This window comes from Pagrus pagrus, assembly GCF_965226575.1.
Source record: "Pagrus pagrus genome assembly, chromosome: 23".
In the NCBI taxonomy this organism is placed as follows: domain Eukaryota; kingdom Metazoa; phylum Chordata; class Actinopteri; order Spariformes; family Sparidae; genus Pagrus; species Pagrus pagrus.
In genome coordinates, this window is record NC_140205.1 from 10,173,248 (window position 1) to 10,198,623 (window position 25,376).

Consider the following 25,376-nt stretch of genomic DNA (forward strand, 5'->3'; position numbering starts at 1 on the left):
ATGCAGTATAATAAAGTAGTGTAGTGCTACAGATATGCCCTGGCCAACAAATCTTGTTCTTCTGATAAGTAAGAAAACACGTTAGCTTGGTACAGAACCCAAAAATTGTCACATCATAATGATTTTTCATACATTTTCTAAATGAAAATAAAAATTGTGATGCAAAAATGATCATTCCCACTAACTGCGAAAGATATTGCAATCGCAATATCTGTGAAAGAATTGCAATATGATTTATTTTTACCATATTGTGCAGCCCTAATCACAACTAAAGCTAAAGCCCAACATGACCAACATGTTCATGTGCTGTTCTCATATCACTGCATATAAAAACTGATATGAGTATAAGGTTTTTACAGAGGGTGGTGCTAATAGAGAGGTCATTTAAATCATTTAAAGGACTCATCCCATGAAGCATAGATACTGTATGTTGAAGAAATGTAACAGCAATCTTCCCTCATATCTTCAGTCAGAAATGGAAAAAGTTCATCCCCCAGAGGATCAGGTTATACTAAGGACACTAACTCAAATGTAAAGGGGTCATCCAATTCATCAGGAATCTGGGGACCATGAAAAACCAGAGAAAATTTCATGTCATTCTAGGTAGTTGGACAGGCCGACTGAAATTCTGTCTAACCCAGACCTGCCATTAAATACAATAAAACAGCAGAGAACAGCAGCAGTAAGAGCTTTTGATAGGAAAGGTTTGGACATGTTGCACCAAACAGTCTATCCATGGCTTTGGTAGCAGTCTTTATAGTAGCAGCGCACAGGTCTGGCTTTTGATATACTGTAGCAACCAAAGCATTATGTGCATAGCAACAAGTCTCATTATAGCACTCTGACAGCAATGCCATTTTATATAGCATTATGAAACCTTATTGCACGCATTTAGGGGACTAACACAACACACACACACAGAAACACACACACACGCACACACACTCCCTCTCTGTCCCCTGGCAACATACCGCATGAGGGTGTCATAAAAACACGTCCTGCTCGCCACCAGAAAAAACAAAAAGATAAGGAAAGAGAAGGAGGAAGGAAAAAGAGAGTGAAGGAAATAGAAGATTTAAGTCCGTGCTGAAACGTAACGTTGTTTATTATGTTAGCCGACAAGCTAAATAGCTGTAATGATGTTCTTGAAATGAAAGAGACGGACTAATGCTTCTTGCTTCGGTTCAAGAGCACGTTAGGTAGGAAAGGAAAAAAGACTCTGAAACACCACTTCAATAAAAGAAAAATGTTAAACACCTGATAAGACGCAGATGTAATCTGCTGTTGGCTTCACTCACCTCTTTGGAGGAAAGCACCACGCTGATCTTGGTAGCAGGATGGGGGTGAGCGGCTGTCCTGTGTGCCCGTCCACAGTACTTATGGACGGGCTCGGGAACCGACTGATTCCCTGGGTCGCCACCCCGGCCATGCCGGTGTTGTTGGCGTTGTTGATGTTGGCGTTGGAGCCTGATGAAGAGTAGGAGGACGGGGTAAAAGTGGTCGAGTCCATGAGCTTCTCATGGGACGGGCTCTCGCCTTCGCAAGGGGAGCCCTTCTGGCTGATGTGCAAGGGACGCTGGGTAGTGAAGGACTGTGGGAAGGAACTGCGGCCATCGCTCTGGTTGTAGTAGTTGACATGGTTGCTGAACAACCCGCCCGTACGCTGTAGGGTGAGAGGAGAGAGAGAAAGATGAGGAGAGGAAGAAAGGTAATCGAGATAATGGAAGAGACAGGAAAGGAAGAAGAGAGGAGTAAAGGAAAGAAGAGAAAAGAAGATGAGAATACTGGAAAAAAGGCAGGGAGTTAAAATAATGTTTAGATCAAAATTTTATATATTTATATCTTAACTACACTCAAACACTCAGAATCAGAATTAATATCGTCACATTCACTGCTGGCAGCAACAAAACTTTACTCAGCCAAGATGGAAATGCAAAAACTGTATTTTTAAAAACAGATGAAATCTTTAGCATGGGAGCAGAGCTATGGGACTGAATGAATCAGGCACTAAGTCTCGGTCAAAACTCTCCGTAATGCCTAATAACAGATCAATGTTAGAGGAGTGGTGGGATTCTCTAAATGTTACCATTTATTAACCACCTAATTCACTCTGTGTGTGTTAGATAGAGTATGTAAAAGTAACACAACACAGCAGTGAATAATTCAAAGCAATGGCAATGATATTGTAAATGGAGGCTGATAAGTAGCATAACTCACCCTTGAGCGAAGAAGTGTATGTGTGTGTGTATTTTTTTTGTCAGAGGCTTATGCCTTGATTCCACCGGGCACAGCTGTATGATGTCAAATCTGCAACATGGTTTTGCTTCGTCCTCCACATGGCTTCATATCCCGATGGGAGTGTTTCAGAAATGGAGTGTTTGCCTGCTCGCTAGGCTACGTAGGGGTGTTTTATTTTGAAAATTGACCAGATTCTCTATGTTATTGCTGTGTCTGACTTCCTGCCTGGCTAAAGCTGCTCTATACAGGTTGATGCGGTATCTGTCAAAAATAGACTAAGCACATATTTTAAGTGGAGCAGAGCTGATAGGTGCTTTGGTGACACTCAGCTGGAACGCAACGCAACCATGCCCGGCGGAATCAAGCTAACTTACAGTGCTCAACTGAAATGATCTTGTCTGTTTGATTTTATAGTTTTCATTTTGTGAAAAAACATGTTGTTCTTGTTCTTATTTTGCATTTGGGGCCACTGGATGGTCTTCCAAAATGCATGTGATCACTAAAATTTGGTCCAGTATCTGCAGTGATTGGTAGCCAAGCTTTGTGGTGGAGAATGAGCCTTTTTTTATAAATGTCTTCGAACCTCTGAGCACATGCAAGCATGTCCGTGTATGTGCATGGAGCAGTAATGTGGCTTCAAGCTGGGCGCTGATCATCTCTCTCTCTCTTTCTCTCTTTGGAGAGTGAGTGAGGGTGTGTGTATCCGACCTTTACCCTGAAGATATCATCCTCCGATGCAGCCGACACAGGCTCCTTCAAGCCTTTGTCAAGCTCCTCCTCCACGGTCAAGTCTCCAGAGATGGCCCTCCGAATCTCTGGACCGATGTCATGCAACGTCCGCAGGCCCGCCTGCACACAGACCAGACACACTGATGTGTTGCTCTTATAGATTAACATAGCGACCAACATGTTTATGTTGCTGTCAAAACTCTGAAACAAGGCAGTTGTTCTCACACACTTCATACACCATATTCTCTCTCACATTTCTTTAATCATTTTGTCACATTTTGAAAAATCTAACGCTGTTCTCTGAATGTCCCAGGTAGTGGATATGTACAGATTTATGACCGAGGGTAAACAAAACTTATGTGTATTTGTGTACCTGCAGAGAGAGGGCAGTTTTGGGGGGCACCTTGGCCACCAGCCCTTGTTCTTTCCTCTTCTTAAACTTGCGGAAATATTCCTGGATGAGGAAGGTAGCGTAGAACTTCCCGACTGTCACCTCATCATCTGCAAGAAATACAAATATTAGAATTATCATGCTTGAAATAATGCCTCATGTTTTTTTATCCAGAAAAGAAGTGATGCTGCCAAAGTAGCCAAAGTAACAGGAGAAATTTAAATCACAGCGTGTAGTGTGGTGACTTTTGAATGAGTTCACCTTTTTAATTTTACTGTTTATTGTTAGAACTGTGTCGCAGAGTGTACGTACCACCAGCAGGGGGCACTACTTGATCCAACAGCTTCATGCTGGTTCTCTTCCAGATCTTCTTCACTATTGCCCTCAGTTCCTCATTGGCCTGCTCCAGGTTACCTGGACGCACACGAACAGCACATAAATGTAGTATTTTCACAGCCTGTCCAGTGTGAAAACCTCAGCACATGTGTCTGTATTTGTGTTTATGAGACAGTATATTGTTGATGCATCTAACACTCGAGTCAGGAGTGCCAGAAGTGTTGCTACAATGAGCTGTTCTGGGCATAATGGTAATAAATGTAATCCCCACCTTATGCATATATGCCACTGAGTGTATACCTTGCCGTATTTCGCAGTATCGTCTCGTGTGTCTAAACAGTACCTGTATAATACTGTGTGAGAGTGTGTCATATGTGTGTTACCTTCTGTCTTGATCCTGAGTGCAGTCCTGACCAGGGCGAACAGCGTGGCGTTGAACATCACTGTTCCATCACTGTTCAGAGGCATGTTCATCGACACCAGACGCTGCAGGAAATGGTGTATTTTGTTTAATTTTAAAAGAAAATGATGCACAGGTAAATTTCCTCGTCAACTGCCAATTGATGCTGGCAGCTGACAGTAGTTTGACACTATGGTCACGGCTAATTTTCCTCTAGAGAGACATTGATGTCTCAATAACTAAAATATTTTCTCTACATGTACGATCTGTTGTCAGTGTGCCATTTGAGTCATTGTGGAAGGTGTTGTGAGCTGTCGATATGTCATCACATCAATATCACAAAGGCAAATGTCTGTATATTTATCACACCTAGCAAATAGAGTGATTTTAATTCCAAAGCCAAATTAAATATTTTGTATATTTTCTCCAGCTCTGCAGCCTTCACACCGTATTTGGGAATTTGCAGGCCGTGTGTGCGCGTGTGTTTACCTTGCAGGCGACCCTGTGTGGACAGAGCTTTCCAAAGCCGAGGGGAGGCTGGATTCTCCGCAGCAGAGTCACCACATCCAGGTGCTTTATCCTCCCCCTGGAAACAACACAGATGTAACATGGTAGTGAATGTCTATACAACCTCTGCAGGTGAAAGATGAACCATTTGGATGACGTGTATGTTACTAATTCTCTGTAAACGTACTTAGCTTCTGGGTCGTATTCAGCCCAGATCCTCTTGAATTCATCAAGATGATGCGGCCCCAGGATCGACCAATCACGCGTCAGGTAGTCAAAGTTGTCCATGATGACGGCCACAAACAGGTTGATGATCTGGGGAGAATCAGGAATCAGTCAGAAACTACACGAACGAATAGAGTCATCTATAGATCACATGTTTCAAATTATTACCTGTAACATTATGTAGTGAATTATATTAAAAATCATTAAAAACTTTAAAACAAAAGGTTTTTTCTTGGCACTGTACTCACCAGAAAGGCACAGAGCATGTAGAAGCTGACAAAGTAAATGATGGCAAACTGGCTGCCACATTCCTCGGTGGCCGAGCTGTTCTCATTGGTCGATCCTTTCTCACATGGCCGACTGAGCGTGCATGCCAGCATGATCTCCTGCCACGCCTCACCTGTTGCACATCTGATACATACACGTGCATGCACACGCACAAACAGATACGCACACGTTGACGCACATCATATGCATGCAAAGGTACGCGGATGTACAGGGACGTAAAATAAACGTATGTGTGCATCCATGCAATAACACACACATGCGGGCACATGGACAAACACACAGTAACACACATTCACACGCACATAGATACAACCACGGAGGGAGGCAGATACACACATAAACACAAACACACATATGCACAAGTGTTAGAGTGTGAACAACATGAGAGCAACAAAACAGTCATCGCATTAAAATTACATCCTGATACAGAAGATTTACAGAAAAACAACAAAAGAAAGAAAGAAATGTCAATTCTGATTTGTTTTAGTTGAATAGATCAAGACCTGTACCAAACTACAAATGTCTTCCATTCTGAATACTTCAGTACTAATAAATGTTCTGAGCTGCTGTTTTGCCAGGTGATCATTTTTGGTTGTATTATTTATCAAGTGTTGATTGTTTACACAGAAGTAAGAAGTATCCGAGTCTCTCTGAATGGAAGCCCATCGTTATGATATATTCCATGAAGGGGTCAGTGCACAGAATATGAATGAATAGAAAAGATTTCATATATGCTTTCAGCTTCTATGCTTTTTGTCCCCTGCATGGAATCTTACCATCATCGCAACCACAGGGTTCATGTATTATCAGTGGAGCCCTCTGACAACTGAAGAAGGTGTCCTCCTCAGTGGACCAGAGTCTTTTAATATTAATTCATAGTCACGTTTCAGGAATCATTGTCAACAATTATCAGCTAACTTCTGAGCCTACAAGTGTACAGATCGGAGAGTTTGGATGCTGTTGAAGCTGTTAAGTAAGAGGTGATTCTGTGTCAGATCTTTGGTGATTTTATCGGGATCACTGCTACATATTTTCAACTACAACTTATAACTCTTGGCACAGTGGAAATAAAATGGTCTCATAGAAACTGACAAAACATTTTCCTACATCGGCTCTTGGCAGAGTTACAGAATCGACAAAATGTACTGTTTGACATTTGGAGATATTCGTGCATTTAAATTATCCAATGTCAGAGGTAACCTCTAATGTAAAACAGTAAATGGAAGAGAGAAAATACTGGAGATCAAAAGAAATTAATGATGCAGGAGGGAGAAGAGGACCACAATGATAATGTAGAAAGAGTAGAAGAAGCTGTGAAGAGATGTGAAGGAGACTGAAGACTGAAGATAAGGAGTGTGGTCATCTTCCTCACCTGAAGAGCAGCAGCACTGCCTGAGGGAACGTCTGGAAATTGTTGTTCCTGTTGATCTGCGTGTGGTCCCGCAGCGCTATCTTACCAAACATCTGCACGGAGGGAGGGAAGTAGTCACAGCACACAGGATATGTCGTCAGCATTGACAGGAGGAAGGGACTGCTCACTGGGACAATCAAATTAGAGGCCGGCTGTCCCCCAGAAAATCTAATCAAAGTGTCTCCCTCTCATCATCACTGATAAACAAACAAACAACTTATAGGTGAGACAAAAGGACACACGGAGAGAGGAGGAGAGGAGACACAGACTGGCAACAGTTACAGGAAGAAGAAAAGTGGAGGAGAGGACGACGACGTGACCGGATGGGAACTCTGGATGACAAGACTCCAGGAGGACAGACACAGGACGAAGGCCAGCTAGAGGAGAGGGTGAGAGAGAAGAAAACACAACAGAGGGAGGAGAAACAGGGCAACAGCTTACCTGCATGCCGATGACAGCGTATATGAAGAATAGCATCACTATAAGCAGAGCTACGTAGGGCAGTGCCTAAAGAGGAGAGACACACATTAGTAACAAGTTGTGGACAGTAGTATCCTGCACCGAGGCTGGAGTCCTTTCACTTTCATTCAAACCTTAAATATCCAATAAACTACAACTGATTTTGGAAAAAAAGTTGATAAACATCACGCGTTTGTTTTATAGATCAACAGATGCAATTTAAAAAACGTACTGGTCCTTCATGAAGTGAAAGTGAACTGATCTGCAGCGTCGTGCGGCACAACACCAAAAACAAACCAGGACAAATCATCTGACTTAGGAGTGAAAAACCTCAGTAAATTCATAAACTGCTCTCTGAGTTTAGCCAGGAGACCAACATGGCCACAACAGGTATATCTTTGATATTTACATGCCTGGAAAACTGAGCTCCTGGCTAACATTACCCCTGTGACTGGGCGAGAAGGGCCAAACCGTGATGAATCAAATAAAAAGTCAATATGTAAGCTGTTGACTAATGAAATAAGGATAAAAGGTACAGCCATTTGTTTTAAGTATAGTAATATATTAACAACCACTGCTGTCTTAAATGTAACACAATGACTGGGTTGCACCAACAAAGATTAAGTGAACGTGAAGATCTGTAATTACATTTAAAAAATCTGTTTCTGCCCGTCCAGATGTAAACACTGAAGAGATACTGAACATCTTCACCCTGGAAAGGTTTCCTAAAAGATCCATTTACAGAAACCTAAAATGCTGTTTACATGTGCAGGAAAGGGCTTAATGTTTTTTAAAAAATATCCTAATCAGTTCTAATCAGAGTTAAGCAAAACTAGGTTTAAAATGTCTAAATCCAGATTATAAATTAAATGTTGCATTTGTAAACTTAATCTCCATTTAGTAAATCCAAGTTTATTGAAGTAAACCGAAACTAAAGAGTTAAATCAACATGGGGATGCTTGCTCATCCAAACTGAAACAAACAAATAAATAAGCCTGCTGTCATTAAACCTCCTCAAGTGGTGGATCACATTATAAATTGGAGTTGAAAGTTTTGGCGCAACAGAATTTAAAGTGAAACCATTATTTAATTTGGCTTAAAAATGAATCCTTGTTGGTGCGACAAAGCCAGAGAGCGTGGTTTTTGCTGCTTCACCAATATTTCAAATTTCCGTGACTGTACCAGAACATGGCGTGGCCCATCTCACATAACACAAGACAGAGAACAGATTATTTTCATTTCCCTATAACTCTCTATCAAATGATTTCATTTTTTGGTGGAGTGCTTCGTTAAACTTGTCTATTGCTTAACCCGCCTACAGGGGATGGTAAGCTTTCAGAGGTTAGTAGTAGGGTGTTGGAGGGAAAAGGGAGTAGAAGAGGAAGAAGTGGAGGAAGAAGAGGAGAGATGAGTAAGAAAGAGGAGAAAAGAGACTGCTGGTTAAGGGTCTGGAGTTCCTGCCTGTTTCGTAGCTTTTTGTCCCTACATCCCTCCCTGCTTCTGCACCAAGACTCCTAAACCTCCTCTCCGTTACCTCACGCCATCCCTCTTTCTTTTCCTCCTTCCCCATCTAGACTGAACTGTTCCCACTTTGTCTGACTTCTTATGAAAGTAGGAGGTGGAGACGAGGAGGGAGGAGGCGAGGAAAGGAAAGGGGGCTTGTGAGACTCCACCAAGCTGGATTTACACAAGAACGAGGATATTTTTAGCCCCATGTGACTCAGATCTGAAATTACAAGATAAATTGTACAAGACAAAACAACATTAAATGAATATATTGTGTCTTAATTTAGCAGATGTGATTAAAGTATGCCATTCTTACGTCTACATATAGAGAATAAAATTGAGAATAACTACAAAATCTGCGGTGAAAAATGAAATCTAGTTAAAATAGTACTATGGCCTCCAATCTGCATCGCATTAGGGTTAAAGCGCCACTTTTCGTCTTGTATAAACCCAACCCCCTGTTCTAGCATGTTGTGTCCGGTTCTCCCCTCACTTGGAAGGATTTGATGAAGGTCCACAGCAGGGTCCGAATCCCTTCCCCGCGAGACAGCAGCTTCACCAGCCTCATCACGCGGAACAGCCGGAAGAAGGTGATGGAGATCCTGGCGTTCTCTTCAGAGTTCTGCAGTCCCTTTTGGTGGGGTTTGGTGTTTTTTTTTAGAAAAAACACAGGACGCATGGAGGACACATGCAGATATGTAGGGGAGGGAAGCACACGCACACACACACACACACACACACAAAGGTAAAGATGATCATACAAACATCCAAACATACACACGCAGACATACATATGCAGAAATGCAGACGTACAAGTACCATTCGTTTGCATATTCCCACCCACACATGTGTGTGGATGTAAATATGTATAACATACACACACAAACACAAACGCACACACACATACACACTGAATTAATAAATGGAAATCTGCGTCCTACAAAATCCCATCAAAATCAACTGACAAAAGAGATCTGGGAGAGAATCGGGCAATCATGCTTATTTTTTCTGGCTTCATGGAAAAATCACTTGGCAACAAAGAGATTCACAAACCAGCCATCAGCTTCCTAAATGCACCTATTTCAAGCTTTCGTCCTGTAATATATATATCTAACTGTGCAAATAGACAAATCCAAATTACTTTGCAGTCTTTAAAGGAACCTTACCACCATCAAAACTAAACTAGAAATGGGTCCAATAGTCTTTAGTCACTCTGCTGTTACTTCCTACTCGCTACAGTGCTGTCATAATCAAGCTAAAGAACACACTCTTGGTTGTTTCTATATCCAATTACAGGTAAATCCAGCCTTGCAATGACATTTGACAAACAAGCACTGAAATACTTTAGGAGCTCCTGAAGTAAATCATCTCACTAAGCTGAACGATTTGGATATCCTGCACCGGTGTGGACTAAAATTCTAATAGCTGAGACCAGGCCGGAGAGATTTCCATCGATGGAGCTAAGCTCTTTCATAAATCACTGATAACAACTCACAACGGATACAGTACAAAAATCCTCGCCTGCAGGCAGATTCCTGTTTCAATAAATCATGCAGGCAGGCTAATTGTTTGTCTGTCACGGAGCAACCGGCCACCGGGAGAAACAATCTGGAGATGACATTCAGGTGGATAAAAATATTACTGCCCAATACAGCCAGTGCCAGGTAGAAAGATAATATTTCCATGGGTGGCAAATCTCCTCATCTTTACTTTTTGTTTACTATGATCTTCCAGAAACTGTTCTCATCCCAGAAAGCATTGTATTTACAGAGCTTCTTGCAATGAACCTGCAATATTTTGCATCTCAATGCAAACAAGCAAAGCATTGTCTGATTAACTTTTATTCAAAATATACCCTAGTAAAGCTATGAAGTGTGAGCTTGAGAGGCACTGTAGCTTTCTGTCTATTGTCCCAGTACTCATCCACAGGAAATAACTCTGCGATGAAATATTCAGCCTTCTTGCTGAGTGCTATTCTAATACAGATTTACTTATTTATGCTGCTGCTGCTCGTTCTCTGGGACAAAAAGGCGGAAAAAAACAATGGCGACATCAGGATTTGTGTAAAGCACAGTGCAGCTAATATAGCAACTAAGGATTCAGTATATTATTCATAATAATACTACAAACAGCGGATGAAGAAGCCAAAGTTACCAGATCATACAAACCATCGGCAACCATAACAGCAGCAACGATCATGTAAAAATGACGAAAACTGTCATCTAACTACATTTTTCCACACAAGTGCACCAGGATGCATTGGATAAACCCTAAACATAACAACCACAGCAGTGCAGCACTATGTCTGTCTTCACTGTAATAATAAAATACGACCCTAAAAAAACACCAGATCAACTTATCTGACCTCTAAATCTGTTCCGTGCCATTTGTGTTTTTCCAAGAGGCCATCAATTCTTTATGCTAATCCCACAGAGAAAACACAGTGTGCTCCTCAAAGGAATGTGCCATTCTCATCACATCTAGCTGCAGTTTGGGATAACTGATGTCAAATTTTACTTTTCAACATAATACATGTTAGAGTTGTGTTCAGAGAGGAAAACTATTTCTATTATTCTATAACTGTGAGCAGTTTGCTTACTTTCTAAGGGTAAATGTCACATTTTTCTAGTGTTGACAAGTAACCCGAGACATGAGTTGTCCCAAACTCCATTCACAGGTATGCTGAAAATGACACATCCTTCCGAGGAGTGTATATTCTGTACTGCATGTAATACCACAACTGGACCACAGTGGGGACCATTGCACCATTGAGAGAGGGGGGCAGTGAGCGGGAAAGGTACAGTGACAGTAAGTGTAAAAGAGTGAGAGAGTCTGAATATGAAGAATAGTTTGAATTATTCAGAGACATCCAAACAAATAGACTGATACACAGATAGACAGAGCGATAGATAGATAGATAGATAGATATATAAATAGATAGATAGATAGATAGATAGATAGATAGATAGATAGATAGATAGATAGTTTGATAAATAGATAGATGGCAGGCCAGTGGAGAAGAGTGACAGAAAGGAAGACAGAGTGACAGCGTGACCATGATGGCTTGCACTGATGACGAAGCACTAAAAGATACCACACCCAAAAGGGAAAGGGGAGCAGGTTGCAAGCCATTGGGGGAGGTGGGGGGCAGCGGGCGCAACAATTTGCCACACAAGGAAAGTCACAAGACTCCAGTTATACTTGGCCTTGACAATACAGTGTCCTTCACCATACACACATATATATAAACACTTAAAAGTACAAACAACAGCTATATAAACGCAACCTTGGACATGCTGCAGAAGATGACAGCAGGAGGGACAGAGGAGAGGTGACAGGACAGATGTAAAGCCAAAAGTTTTGGATCATACCATGGATGGCGTAGCAGAAGGAGGGATGGAAGTATGGGAGGATGGAGGAATGGCGGAGGAGGTGGGGAGGCGGGCGAGGTTACCGTCGGAGCGTACCATTGGCCTTACCGCAGGGGGGTGAGAGGAGGAAGAGGAGGAGGAGGAGGACGAAGAGGAGGAGGACGAGGACGAGGAGGAGTCAGCTGGCTTTAAGGAAAGGCAACAAAGATCAGCACCAGAGCAGCGCCTTGGTGTGTGTGTGTGTGTGTGTGTGTGTGTGTGTGTGTGTCTGTGTTTGTTTGTGTGTGTGTCACCGTGCACGTACAGTTATATTGTGAAGAGTGGGGAGAATTTTGCAGCAGCCCAGACAGAAAAATAACTCTCAAACCACCAGGCTAGTGAGGGTTCAGTCTCTGATCAACCCTCACATGATGGAAATAATTTCATCTAGGCCAGCAGGGAGAGTTCTGTACGATATTACTGCATATAGAGGCCGGCCACATCAGGATGAGTCACTTCTTATCACAGTACGAGAAGACTGAAACATGTAGGAAGTGTGAGATATTGGGAAATTGCAATTGAATGATGGTCTGATTTTGTATGTGTCTATGTGCAGCTACGCATGTATCATGTGAGCCCATAGGTTTGTGTGTATGATGGGGGATAGAGGGGCGCCTCTGTAGCTATCTGTTTTTCTTTCTGCCAGCTGAAACTATAATAAGCTTTAGCTTAACCAAGGCTACGTTTACCAAAAGCATCTTGGCATTAAAGGACAATGCCTCCCTTGAATTTGTGTTATTCAAGCTGTTCCCCGACCTGAGAATAGTCAAGAGTCAAGTTAAATTAGAAATGCTAATGGACCTTCTGAAAGTTGAACGCACAGTATGTAATTTCTACAAAAGACGTAGCTTGATGACATTATGAAATGCTGTGGGATCATGGCAGTCTTCATTGTTTAACAACCACCATTGCCGATGGAAATAATGTAATAATGTTTAATGTTTACTTTCATCTGATGTTTTCCTGGAAGTCAAAGTCACCAAATGAAACTCACTGTTATCTTGAGTAAAATTACAGATTTCTCTTACATGGAACATTGCTGGAAACATTTGGGTTAATATAAGTAGCATAACTAAAATATATCCTAAAGGTTGATTGTTTTGAGACATTTCCCTAAGCTCTTTTGTTTATATATGTTGTCTGTGGCCCAATACTTGTCAGTTAACCAGACCACAACTTTCATCTACCTTCAGGTCAAACAGGCATCAGAATACCACAATATAAAAAAGACAGGAAGTTAAGATCATCTCAGTCAGTTCCACCGAAATGATTTTAGATGCTTTTGGAAATCGGAGCACACAAGTATTTACATAACACTAAGAGGCACAAAGATAAACATACTGTGGGGAGACACTAATTGGTCGTCCCTGGTACTGCAACATTTGACACTGCTGGGAGTGATAGATTAACTTGTAGTTCAATCTATGACTCAGGAGCTGTTCACTCTGCTTTAGTATGGTCTCTGTTAGAATACCTTGCCACCAAACATAATGCTTCATTATTCCCAATCTTTCCTGGAATAAAGAAGTGACTGAGCAGGTAAAAGCTACTTTGAAGGAATGAATGGAGAGGGTAGAGAGGAAGGAAAGTTGGAAAGAAGCAACAAAAGATAGAGAAAGGAAAGGAATTGGAAGGAAATAAGGAAATGAAGGACAGAGGGTGAGAATACAGCGAGAAAAGGGGAAAGTAATAAAGCATTTAAAGGTATTCTAGCAGAGCCATACACACAACTTTATGATCACACACAATAATGATGTACACAGAGTAATAGATTCCTATATTTTATGTATGTATACTTATAAACTGTTTTTTTATCGGCTGGCAACGAGGAAGCTAATAATTTAAAAAGAGGGTATTTGTATGTGTGTGTGTGTGTGTATCTGTGCAAAGCCTGAGGCATTATGTTATGAAGTGAAGGAAGGACAACTGTAGGAAGGAAGGAAGTAAGGAAAGAAGGGAGGGAAGAGTGATGCATAAAGGGAAGACAAGGATGAGTTGGAAAGATAGGCAGGAGGGAAGGAAGGAAAGGAAGGACGGACGCAGGGAAGGAAGATGGCACTGATCTACACTAAGTGCAGTAGTTAAACTGGAATATGGAAGAATCTGGATGTTTGTCTGTGTGTGTGTGTGAGTTACACAAAGGGCCAGCTGGTTCAATTTAAGCACGATTTAAATCTGAATTTGCTTCAATTTCTACATGAAATCAAAGCTGTGAACCAGTCTCAGATTAAACTCAATTAGAATATTTCTCATTATGAAGGGACACAAAACAAATTACAGAGACTACAGTGGAATTGTGGCCCTGGAGGATCCGTGCATGGTGGTGCAATTTTAACCGAACTAAAACTCAGTAGAAAATCAAAACAGTGAATTTGTAAATAATATACAGTAGTCCTTTAAGGCTGAACTACAGTGCGGATGTGAGTTACTGCATTTTCAGCTCGTCGGATTTATGAACGTGAGCTGTTTTCTCACATTGCACTTCATATTTTCAAGCAAAAATTTCATCAGTTCAGTCAATTCAGTAGGTAACATGGGTTTCTAGAGAACATTCTTACCCTAGGTTTGAGGTTTACTCACCTCTTTGCTTCTTATCCATTTATCGTTAAGTTGTAATACTGCAACATTATGTGCATTCTTATTTAATGTTTCATGTGTTTTGATGAAAACGGACTATTATCAGAATATTTTTTAAAGATATAGCAGATAACTGGCTGGCCTCTTAGGGTATATGAAAAGCATGAGACCCATGTCACCCAGCTTGCATCTCAGGTGAGCAAGCAGCACCGCAAACCAACGAGAAAGAAGACAGAGAAAGAGAGAGATAAACGTCCATAAAAGAAGAGATAAGTGAACCGAAAAAGCTCAGAAAGAGAAGGAGAGAGATGAAGAGGAGAGGAGGAGGCATTCCGGATAGAGAGAAAGAAAAAGAGAAATAGATGCAGTCCATACTGGCATCGTCTGCAAGACACCGCTCAGAGCAAACCACTACCAATCTGTTCACACTACTTCTACTCAAACCAAAACAAAAAAAATGTACAAGAAACCATGTAAGATTTAAGAAGCACCCGCAGGTCGCTGGGAAGAATTAGAGACCCAGGATTAAGGAAGGATTCTGATTCGAAGACCACAAAATGTGCATCTAATCTACGTCAACAAGCACCCAACAGAACAGCGAAGTGGGTGCACTCAAACAGGCTCTTTTGGCCATTTAATATTTACTAAAGGCAAAGTGGTAACATTTTAAAAGCTGGCCTGTTACTGCACTTCAATGTGTACTTAGGAATGCAATGACAGAGAGGTAGTCGTTGGCAAGCTGCCGCTATTAGTTTCTAATTGCATTGCTCAGTACGTTAAATAGCATTCACTTGTGCTTCAGTGCCTGATGAAATGCAGTACCGGGCTAAAATCTAAAATGTCTAAGTGACCGGGTCCCAGTTCAAAAACAGTCAAAGAGTTCTCACAGGATTAAAGTGCGGAGGGTTTCTTAAAAAAGAAATGTAGAAAAGGTAGCTTGGGCATCTCATCACCCAAATCATTAAAAAAAAAAAAAACACCAGAGAAGAAGAAGAAAAATAAAAGACTTGGGGCATGCCTTTAGGTTAGAGGTGAGAGAGGAAAATAATGAATCATTCAGAAAGAACTGCAAACCAAATCAAAGGCAGACTCCAAACCAAAGTGTTAAGTGCAACATCAGTGACTTGTATAGATGACAAAGATGTATATCTCTGGCCCAACGAACATCAGTATTAAGGCAGCTAATCAATCAGTGATTAAATAGTGTCAGTTCCTGACAGAAATGTCATATCAAATTGATTTTGTCTCTCTATGTAATTACGTAATTATAAGCTCTTCGTACGTGAGTATACTAAATTCAGTATCTGCGAGGCAACAAAAGGATATAAACATTTATGATGCTTTTATGATTCCCCCGACATCGAACAACTGAATAAAACATAAAATATCCAAGTACAGATTGGAAATTACCCTGTGTCGTTTATAAGCAGCTTTGTCAGCCTCTCATGGGGACAAATGGATTCCCTTTCTAAAGGCACGAAAACAACTGCCAAGCTCACACACCCCAGGGATACACTAACCTTATTTGTATGCCTGACCAGTGCTGTCTGAGGTGAAACACACTGCATTCCACTGAGGGGGAACATACCGGTGTACCCCTGTGCATATCTTTTCTTTGCTTCATGTCCTCAAACCAGCGGCAGGCTGAGGGTGTGACGGGATTTCATCCAACCGTACTTAATGTGCATCGACATGTGGTAAAAGTGTATCTACGGTCAATGTGACATAATCTAAAACTGTTGAAGCTTAAACCCACTGTGATGTTGGGTTTTGGGGATTTTGGCATTATGGTGGCCATCTTGGTTTCTTGGAACAAGACGTGACCATTTGTGGATGAGACGGTGGAGCTGGGGACTATATCTTGATCAGATCTGACTGAGAACTCGTGACACGCTGTGGTGGCAACTTGCCAATCACAAGTCAGCCCTGCCCTAAATCATATCCTGCTTTTTTTTGACCATTTTACTCTAAACAGGACCATAATTTACTAAATTAAAAGAACCCAAAGAAGACCCGAAATGATTGAGACCATAAGGTTCAATGTTGTTGGGTTTATTTTGTGGTGATACACCAGAACAGCAATTAAATTAAGAAATAATTACCTACAATTAACCACAAATTACTGCATTTAGAAGATGATCCACAGAGAGATGAGATGCTGTATGTTATGATTGCTTAGTAGAAACCCAGCAAGGCTGGTACAGTATGTGTGCCTTTATAAGCTGGCGCACAGACAGTATATCAGAGTTAGACTCATATAGAGCTGCCTCCACCTACTGAGCTGCCACTTGAGCTACACTCAAGACCCCGGAGGCATTTTCACTGGATTTTTGCCACTAGTTCTGCAGACTGAAGCTGAGGCACCAAATGGAATTAAGTGATAGGCTCTCCTACAAGAAGCTCCTTCACAGTATAAAGATTTTTTAAAGTGACATTCAGCCTTTTGGTCAGTCTGATCATAGTAGAAAATTATTTCCCTCTCAGGCAAACCAGCACACACAGCGAAACGTATCCTCTTCCAAGGCTGAACGACGCAGGGTTGTGTCCAGCCACGCTCGGCACTTTGCTTGGCTCTCAGACTATTCTGCTGCCAAAGAGCATTTTGAATATCACATGAATAAAACACCAATTATCCCTGAAGTGTAAATACGATAGACACTCAACATTTGACTTGTGTTTGGGATATTCATTCTTATTCAGCCCCACTGTTGACCATAGGGCCTCCACGTCGATAATAAATGAATTCATACATACATTTACATAAATTTCACAGGTCCTGAGTAAATCCATTTATGGATCAAATTGTTCCTCATGTCTGCGCATTGCTATTGTCGGACAAAAGAAAAAAAAATGCAACTGCAACTTGTATCTTTCTCATTTGAATTTAAAGTTTCCCTGGTGATTTATGAATTGAGAGAGTTTCATGACCCCTTGGGGTCAAACACTGTTGTTCGAAATTGAGAATCTATCTTCCTGTATTCTTTCCTCTTTCAGCAATGTGAATCTTTTCTGAAAATAGTACATGCAGTACCAGGCCTTGATATGCCACCTTTACATCTGTCATGCTATACAGTGTCCATCATGCCAGGGGAATGGACACAATCCCCTGTGGCAATGACAAAAGATCAAATAAACCAAATGTGAAAACAAACCAAGTGCTGAGACAATGCAATAGGTTCTATTGGCAAATGCAATAGTTTTTGATGCTATTGATGTTCAGCAGACCGAGGCACGAATACCGACTTGAAGCAGTTTCAAACATTATAAAATCTATAGAAACTAAAACTGTAATGTTTTATTTGCAGCCTTATTACACTGCTGAAGATAAACGTGGAGGAATGCAAACAGGGAACATCAAGAACAGGTTTGCAGACTCCACTACTGTCAACATTACATTTTAAAAAATGCATATATGATGACGTAATGATAACATTAGCTTCCAAAAAGCCAATGTATTGATTATAAATCAAACTGACCATCTCTAAATTATTATTCAGATGTCTATGGTCAAAGCTGTCCGAGCACAAATGTAAAATGTGTCGTTTCATATGTTTTAAATTACACAAACCCTTAAGAGGACTCTCTGCTCTGTTTTGATTGCGCTACATCTGGCTGTTTTCACTGCCAGATTTCAGCCGCCTTTTAAGTTCAAATGTGGTGCAGCTGAAGTTTCCTAATCATTTGAAAGCATGCGAGATGGGTATCGGTGCTCGGTCTGTTTGTGTGTGTGGGAATGGCAGAGCAGGCAGGCAGGAAGGGAGGGAGGGAGTTGGACTACTTACGTTAACCTCAGTGATCGCTATGTCAACAATGCTACCCACAACTATCAAGGCATCAAATGTGTTCCATGCATCAACAAAATAATGCTGCGTAGGGGTGGAAAGAACAGAAAAAAACAACAACAGAAGAAAAGGACAGAACATAAGACATTTAAAAAGATGGAAAGAACGTAAATCAAAGGAGAGAGGAGAAAAATAAGATAAAAACATTATATACATGAGCACTGGAGTTTTTAGTAGGAGGAGAGAGGGAAAGAATCAACAAAAGTTTATAAATTAAAAAGAAAACAAGGGGCAGTCTGAAAGAGATGGACAGCAGAGGAAGAGCAGCGGCGATCGGTCATGCTTGTCCATGAGAGGAAAATGTCAACAACAACAACAACAACAACAGTAAAGAACAAATTGCAACAAAATCACAACAAAAAAACACCCCTGTTGCTGCAGTTAAAAAAATGAAAAGGTGTGTAAGTCTGTTTGTGAGTGGTCAGTGAGTTAGTTCAGTTAGTGAGGGAATCAAACCTGAGGACATGTCACAGTCGGACAAAAAAAATGGAAGAAAAAAAAATCAAGAACCCGAGAACATACTGTTAGGAATAAGGAAGGAGGACGCAAGACAGAAATCAAAACTAAACCCTGCCTCTTTTCACGCGACTTTTAATGAAACCCAGGAAGAAGCTTGTTCTTGCTTGGGAACCCTTGCGCTTGGGGGTCCCCTGAGTAGCAGCGGCCATCTTGGAGTTACGGATGGAGAAGGGAGAGAGGAAGGAGGAGAAAGAAAGAAAGAAGAGAGATGAAGAGGAGAGACAGCACAACACGGAGTAGCCACAAAGGAGAGCAGAGTGGCAGGAAATGAAAGATTCAGAGGAGGCAAGAGGGCACACGACAGAAAGAAAGAGGAAGTGACAAGGAGAGTGAGAGTGGGCATCGTACTTACGTTGATCTCACTGAGAATGACGTCTATTATGCTGCCAATTACGATGAGGAAATCAAACACATTCCAGGGATCACTAAAGTACCCCTACACAGGATGAGGTGAGCAAGAGGAGGAGGAGGAGGAGGAGGAGGAGGGTAAGAAAGGTAGGTTAGAAGGCAAACAACATCTGCTGCTACTTCGCAGCCCTATTATGGTGGTTATATGAGGAAACAGAAAAATCAGCTGATGACCCAACACAAGAAAGAATTTTAATTCTAGAGAAGAGAATTAACTCATTTCCGTCGCTGTATCTGATCATTAGGTGCAGCTGAATTTCCTGCTCTGTTAAGGATGGCGTGTTAGATAGCAGTTACAGTATCTTGGGGCGATTCAGTAATGCTGCAGCAGTGATTACACTGAAGGACCACTTTGTTTGCTTAACTTATTGTGGGCAATTCATCATCAGGAGTGGTGCAACGTGGGTATTTATGAAAAACATCCACATAGCTTCAAGCCAAATGATTGTGTTATGTTCTGGTGTAGAGACACAGCTTTAGTATACTCGTACTTGGAGAGACATCCAAGATGTGATGCCGCTTTTGAAAAACACACACAGCCTTTTCAGAAAAAAAAATGCCATATATGCTGTAAAATAAATCTCATTCGGATTTTGCCCAACTGCTTTTTCCATCGCACACTAACATTTTGTATCACTGTGGGCTTGGGGGGGCTAATGATGTTACCATGTTTGCACCAGGCAACAACATTGGAGGAAATCTAAAGATGTTTGAAAGTAGGAGTAGGGAAATTGGGAGGATAACTGTCTGGATAGTGAGATGTGAGACCTCTGCCTTTAGTCTTTTTGGAAGTCATATTTTACACGGTAGTAAACCTGTAAAATAGCTGTGTAACTCATACAGTACGTAACAAATCCCACTCAATTGTTTGCATCAAAGTGGCAGACAGAGGGACGCTGAGAGACGATCAGTCTCATAATCTATTTTAAGCTTCATCATCTGTCTTCAGCAGCTGAGGCATCATAATAAAATAGCAAAAACTCTGCTTGCCAAACTTCACCTGCACCCACTGGGATTATGCAGATACTATGAGGCATTTTTGGACTCTATAGTGGTTTTAATTAAGTTGTTGTCAGGTGTAAGAATATTAATGTAAAACAGGGGTAAACATTAGTAAAACAGAGCTCAGCATTAGTATCTAAATGCTGAGGTATAGTGGTTACATCTACTCTTATCAAACTAACATAGGCACACATCAGTTCAGAAACAGTTGTGTTCTGACATTCAGGACTACACAACACAGTAAAAAACAGGCCAAAAAGAAAGTATAAACATTATCAAAAATTCATGAAGCTCCCCGATGAGTAAGGCTGAGACTGTGAAACCTGTTAAAAAGTCAATAGGCATTAAGGCATCATACTTGGCATCTTTCCGACACAGTAACTGTTACTGGAGCTTCTTCCACATGTATGCTGACGACTGTAATACCTGAGAAGTAAAAGTGTTAGTGAGCTGGTCCTGCGTGTGTGTCCGCTGTTTAAAGGAAGAGTTCAATGAAAACCAATGAAAATAAGGCACATCCTAAAGTTGTAACTCATGCACAAATAAACTGGTTTATTTTCATTGGCATTGTTCAAAATGGTTTGGGAACTTGTCTTCATGCTGCACTTTATCTCATCACGTGGACTAAATTCATGATAGAAGGAAAACAGGTATCAGATTGAATATGTTTTACAATTTGTAAAGATGCAAAACTGCTTTTAGAAATCTGGCAATTGAAATGATCCTTACTTGAGGTTAACATTAGATACAGACATACAGATCAGCATGAAGTAAATTCCCAAATCTTAAAGGTTTTCCTGCATGAATTCCAGCTCGGTCCGCCTGTGCAGGAAAACACTCCAAGGCTTGCATTATGTTACTCAGACTAAATAGCACAAATAGATAATTATTTTCAAAAGTTGTTACAAGAAAATCATCTTTCATCCAAATTAATAAAAGGATGCATTTTGTAGAACATGATTTGGCTTTTGGAGCTAATTGGATAGAAACAATATAACAAAGTTTTAATTAGTAGTTAGAAAACCTCCCAAATAGTAACAATTTTGTGGATGACATTAATTAATTCCAACAAACATCTAACTTCCAACAATTAACTCCACCTTTAAATTAAAGAAAAAGTAAAACTAACCCAGTAACATGCTATGTATACTAGAGGGATAAAACACTTGTTCCTTGTACTCATCTTTTGATTTACAACCTATACTGTCCAAGAATAAAGATAAGAGTAAAGCTTTAATATTAAACTACATTTTCCCTATTGATTTCGTTGAAGGATTTTCCATTAACCCTGTTGTAATCGGGGGAAACATTCCCATCTGCTAATGTTTAAATAGCTGATGCACGAGGAAGTTCTGAGATTAGACCAATAAACCCACAAAGCAACAACAGCAGGGTAACGAGGGAGCAGTGAAATTAAAAACTGCATGATGCCGTCCACTAATCATGTTTTGAATCTATTATATCGTAATTATCATCTGGAGGACATAAAATAGGGATTAGGAATATACAGTTCAACATCAGTAAGCAGTTATTTGCAATAAATGAGATTCAATGCCAAAAGTATATCTGACTATTCTGTCTGATTAATTGGTTAACGTACATTTATCTGATAAAATCTTATTCCATAAGATTTCTTTTTCTATGCTGCTCTTCCCTACTGAGCTGTACAAGAGTGTTATTCTATTCTGCAGCTAGAGGAGTGGACCTACCCTGGGTTTGAAGGCGATCAGTTTAAGGATCATCTCCACAGTGAAGAGTCCAGTGAAGAGCATGTTGAGGATGTTCATGGCATCGTTGAAATTCTTGGTCTGTCCATGATGCTGCAAAGACACATAAACAACTCATAAACATCCACAAATAAAGAGAGTTTCATGGGAGTTGACTAAAGCCTAGACTGTGTCATTTTGACATTTTTGGAGTGTGTACTTCTGTGAGTGTATGTTTGTGAGACTTACCTGCATGGCCAGACAGATGGTGTTGAGAAGGATGAGTGTGAACATCAGGTACTCAAAGTAGGTGGAGTTGACCACATACCACACCTTGTACTGGTAGGGGTTCTTGGGGATGTAGCGACGCAACGGACGGGCCTTCAAAGCATACTCCACACACTGGCGCTATGACACAAACACATACACAAACACACGTGAGCATGAACCAACTTTGGTTTGGTGATGTAGCTTTGTCTCTGTCAGGCCATCATGGAGGAAAAATTGTCCAATTGTCGTTTGGAAAGTCTAAAAAAGCCTTTTTCCACCCAAAACTATTCTTCCATGTTCTCTGTGCAGCTGCAGAGTTTTGGCCCAGCTACTTCTCTAAGCTTTCGCCTCATCTTCTGTTTGAATTGCTGCAGCTGCCTCCTGGCTGGATTCCTGAAGTATTTCAGCCCCTAAAATTCATGTTCAGCTTCCCCAGCTTCTCCTCATCTCACTGCCTGGCCTCCATTCCCTCTCCCTTGTGCCTCCTGAATGACAAAGTGACTTTCCCGCTTCAGTCAGAACAGCAGAAAAACTCTTCTACTGCAGTCTGAAAACTCTATCATGCTGCTAAACAAAAGCTTAAAACTGCAGTTATACACACAAAAAAAGGATGTGAACAAATTCAATTATAGTTGACGCTACCTGGTTCTTGTCCAGCTCACAGTTCTTATATTCTTGCTCTCCTTGCTCTTGGAACGTGACAATGACGAAACCGACGAAGATGTTCATCATGAAGAAGGCAATGATGATAATGTAGATGATGAAGAAGATGGAGATGACCACGCGGTAGTTGTAGATGGGGCCGACGTCCTCGGCGTGAGAGTCTATGGCCCGGTACAGTAACCTGAGGAAAGGGGGGGAAGATTCATTGAAGGGCAGGAGGAAGGTGGAGATTTTTCAGATTGTTACCTTTTTGAAAAAGTAAAAAACACAGTACAAACAATATGCAGATCAAAATACACATGTATTGTGTTTGTATGTAGACACACACCCTGGCCAGCCCTCAAAGGTAGACACAGCGAATAGGGCCATCATGCCTTGCAGGACATCGTCAAAATTAAAGTCACTGTTCTCCCAGACTCTCAGGGCTCTTTCAGGCTTCCCCACATCGCCGTCCTTATACATAATGTAGGAACCCCTGTAAAACAGGTGAACACAAACGCACACATATACACGTTTTATCCAGTGATTACGATATAAGAGAGTTAACAAGCTTGTTTGCAGGAGGGATCTCTTACTTGCATTCTGCGTCAGTTTGTTTAGAGCTGTCGGTACAGAAGAAGAACTTGCCCTGATGGAAAAACATAGACATTTATTACATACAGAAAAAATAACATGATTAAATGTTTTTTTAGACAAAGCAACGAGTTTCCTTCTTATATCCATCCTGTCTTCTTTACCTTAAAGAGTTGTACTCCAATACAGGCGAACATGAACTGGAGCAACGTGGTGACGATGACAATGTTGCCGATGGTCCTGATGGCTACAAACACGCACTGCACGACATGCTGGAAACACACAAAAAATTATAGTTAATACAAGAATGTGTTTCATTTGTTAAGAAGCGGGTATGTTTATTATAATATACATAATATGCATTTTAAATTTTAAATGTGTGAGTGTGCTAACCTTTAGTCCTTTGGCTCTGTTGATAGCCCTCAGCGGTCTGAGCACTCGCAGAACTCTTAGGATCTTCACCACATTAATTGCACTGGACCTGAAACACACCTGGTGTTAAACTGCTGACCAGTCAATCTGATTAAACACACATTTTACAATTAAGACGTATTAGCAGGGTTGGAATAACACACATCCAAGGGTGCTTTTAAAAGCATCCGTGTTAAAGATTGTTAAATCAAACCGGAGCATGGTTCAAAGAAACAAGAAGTTACAACACACAAGGTAAGGAAATGAAAATGATCAAGATCCATGTAAACTGGACAACTGAAAATTAACGAGAAGTATGATACTAAATAATCCTAAAAACACTTAGGCAAATAATAAATGAAAATAGCCATGATTCTCTTTAGAGATGCAGTAAGTAAAGTTGGGCTTAAATTGGGCAAAGTCAAGAATATATATATATAATTTTAATAACATATTTCCTCTACAGAATGTACAGTACGCTGAAAAGCAGTCAAACATATTTCAAACTGCTCTTACCACTGAGTCAAATACAAATTCAGATTTTTAAAAGGGGATTGGTAGAGGTGCACATTATTCTCAGCAAGCCACAACATGTTTATTTAGCTAAAATCAGGTGGCAAAATAAAAAAACTGTCTGATTTAGTTCATTTTTTACTTCTAAAATAATTATCATGTACTATCCTTGCCTAGAAAATAGTGTTTTGTTTTTTTTACTGATAACATCTGATCTGATAAGTTAGAAGTTGTGATTATCTGTAAATATCAGGTTTTGGCACAAAGGATAATAAATTCTTTCATTATTGGTCACTTTTTATAAATGGGCAGCAGACAGCATGGTTTTAACATAAATATACCATGACAGTTAACACAATACATTATAATAAAAATGCATATGTTATACAGTAAAACACACACAACACTCACACATACCTACATATGATTCATGGACATACACACACAAGTACTACACAGACAGACCAACACAAAGACCCAAACATACATTTACAGGCAAACAGAGAGTTATTGTGCTGTAAGAGAGTGTCAGTACAGGCCAAAGGTCAAACAGTGTGACCTTTCAAAGGAAAGTTTTCACATACTAACCAAAAGAATCAAATGAATACCTTGACATTTTGAATTGTACAGCTAATGTTTGGAAAAGGCTTGATTATTAGTCCTTCGGTAATCTGAACTGTCTGACATTTAAATGTAATTATTATGACTTGACTTCAACAGGTGTAAATCATGTTAAAAATATATATTGCCAGTATATTTCACCTTTAAATTCAGTTTAAATTAATAAGCCAGTCATTCAGTTAACTGAAGAACAAATACAAAAACTTTTTGCCAAAGTGTGACGAAGGTAGAAAGAAAGAAGTGTATTCAAAATGTCAATGTATCCTTTCAAGGGAGTGACTTTTTAGAGGGTTAAAAGAGTGATTTAAGGGGAGTGACATTACTCTTTGTCGACTTTTAAACAGAAAGTAAGGAAAAGACCAGTTTTTTAC

At 40.5% G+C, this 25,376-nt stretch overlaps 1 protein-coding gene across 14 annotated transcripts in view; it reads right to left on the bottom strand.

The window, feature by feature from the left end:
* The window catches only part of cacna1c (calcium channel, voltage-dependent, L type, alpha 1C subunit), a 193,308-nt gene that overhangs the window by 14,753 nt on the left and 153,179 nt on the right, over positions 1–25,376 (bottom strand). For 3 of the 14 annotated variants that reach the window (XM_084346441.1, XM_084346440.1, XM_084346435.1), the window contains 20 exons: positions 23,854–23,941; positions 23,625–23,732; positions 23,463–23,515; positions 23,216–23,362; positions 22,867–23,068; positions 22,204–22,362; positions 21,958–22,068; positions 19,191–19,274; positions 11,958–12,047; positions 8,984–9,121; positions 6,967–7,032; positions 6,487–6,578; positions 5,075–5,237; positions 4,789–4,916; positions 4,584–4,680; positions 4,078–4,180; positions 3,671–3,772; positions 3,341–3,468; positions 2,947–3,087; positions 1,299–1,663 (listed from right to left, as the gene is read on the bottom strand). In XM_084346441.1, the coding sequence (XP_084202567.1) occupies positions 1,299–1,663; positions 2,947–3,087; positions 3,341–3,468; positions 3,671–3,772; positions 4,078–4,180; positions 4,584–4,680; positions 4,789–4,916; positions 5,075–5,237; positions 6,487–6,578; positions 6,967–7,032; positions 8,984–9,121; positions 11,958–12,047; positions 19,191–19,274; positions 21,958–22,068; positions 22,204–22,362; positions 22,867–23,068; positions 23,216–23,362; positions 23,463–23,515; positions 23,625–23,732; positions 23,854–23,941 (2,565 nt within the window). Of the gene's footprint in view, positions 1–1,298; positions 1,664–2,946; positions 3,088–3,340; positions 3,469–3,670; positions 3,773–4,077; positions 4,181–4,583; positions 4,681–4,788; positions 4,917–5,074; positions 5,238–6,486; positions 6,579–6,966; positions 7,033–8,983; positions 9,122–11,861; positions 12,048–19,190; positions 19,275–21,957; positions 22,069–22,203; positions 22,363–22,866; positions 23,069–23,215; positions 23,363–23,462; positions 23,516–23,624; positions 23,733–23,853; positions 23,942–25,376 lie in introns of all 14 variants that reach the window. The other 11 variants (XM_084346434.1, XM_084346428.1, XM_084346433.1 and 8 more) reach the window with 8 other exon arrangements.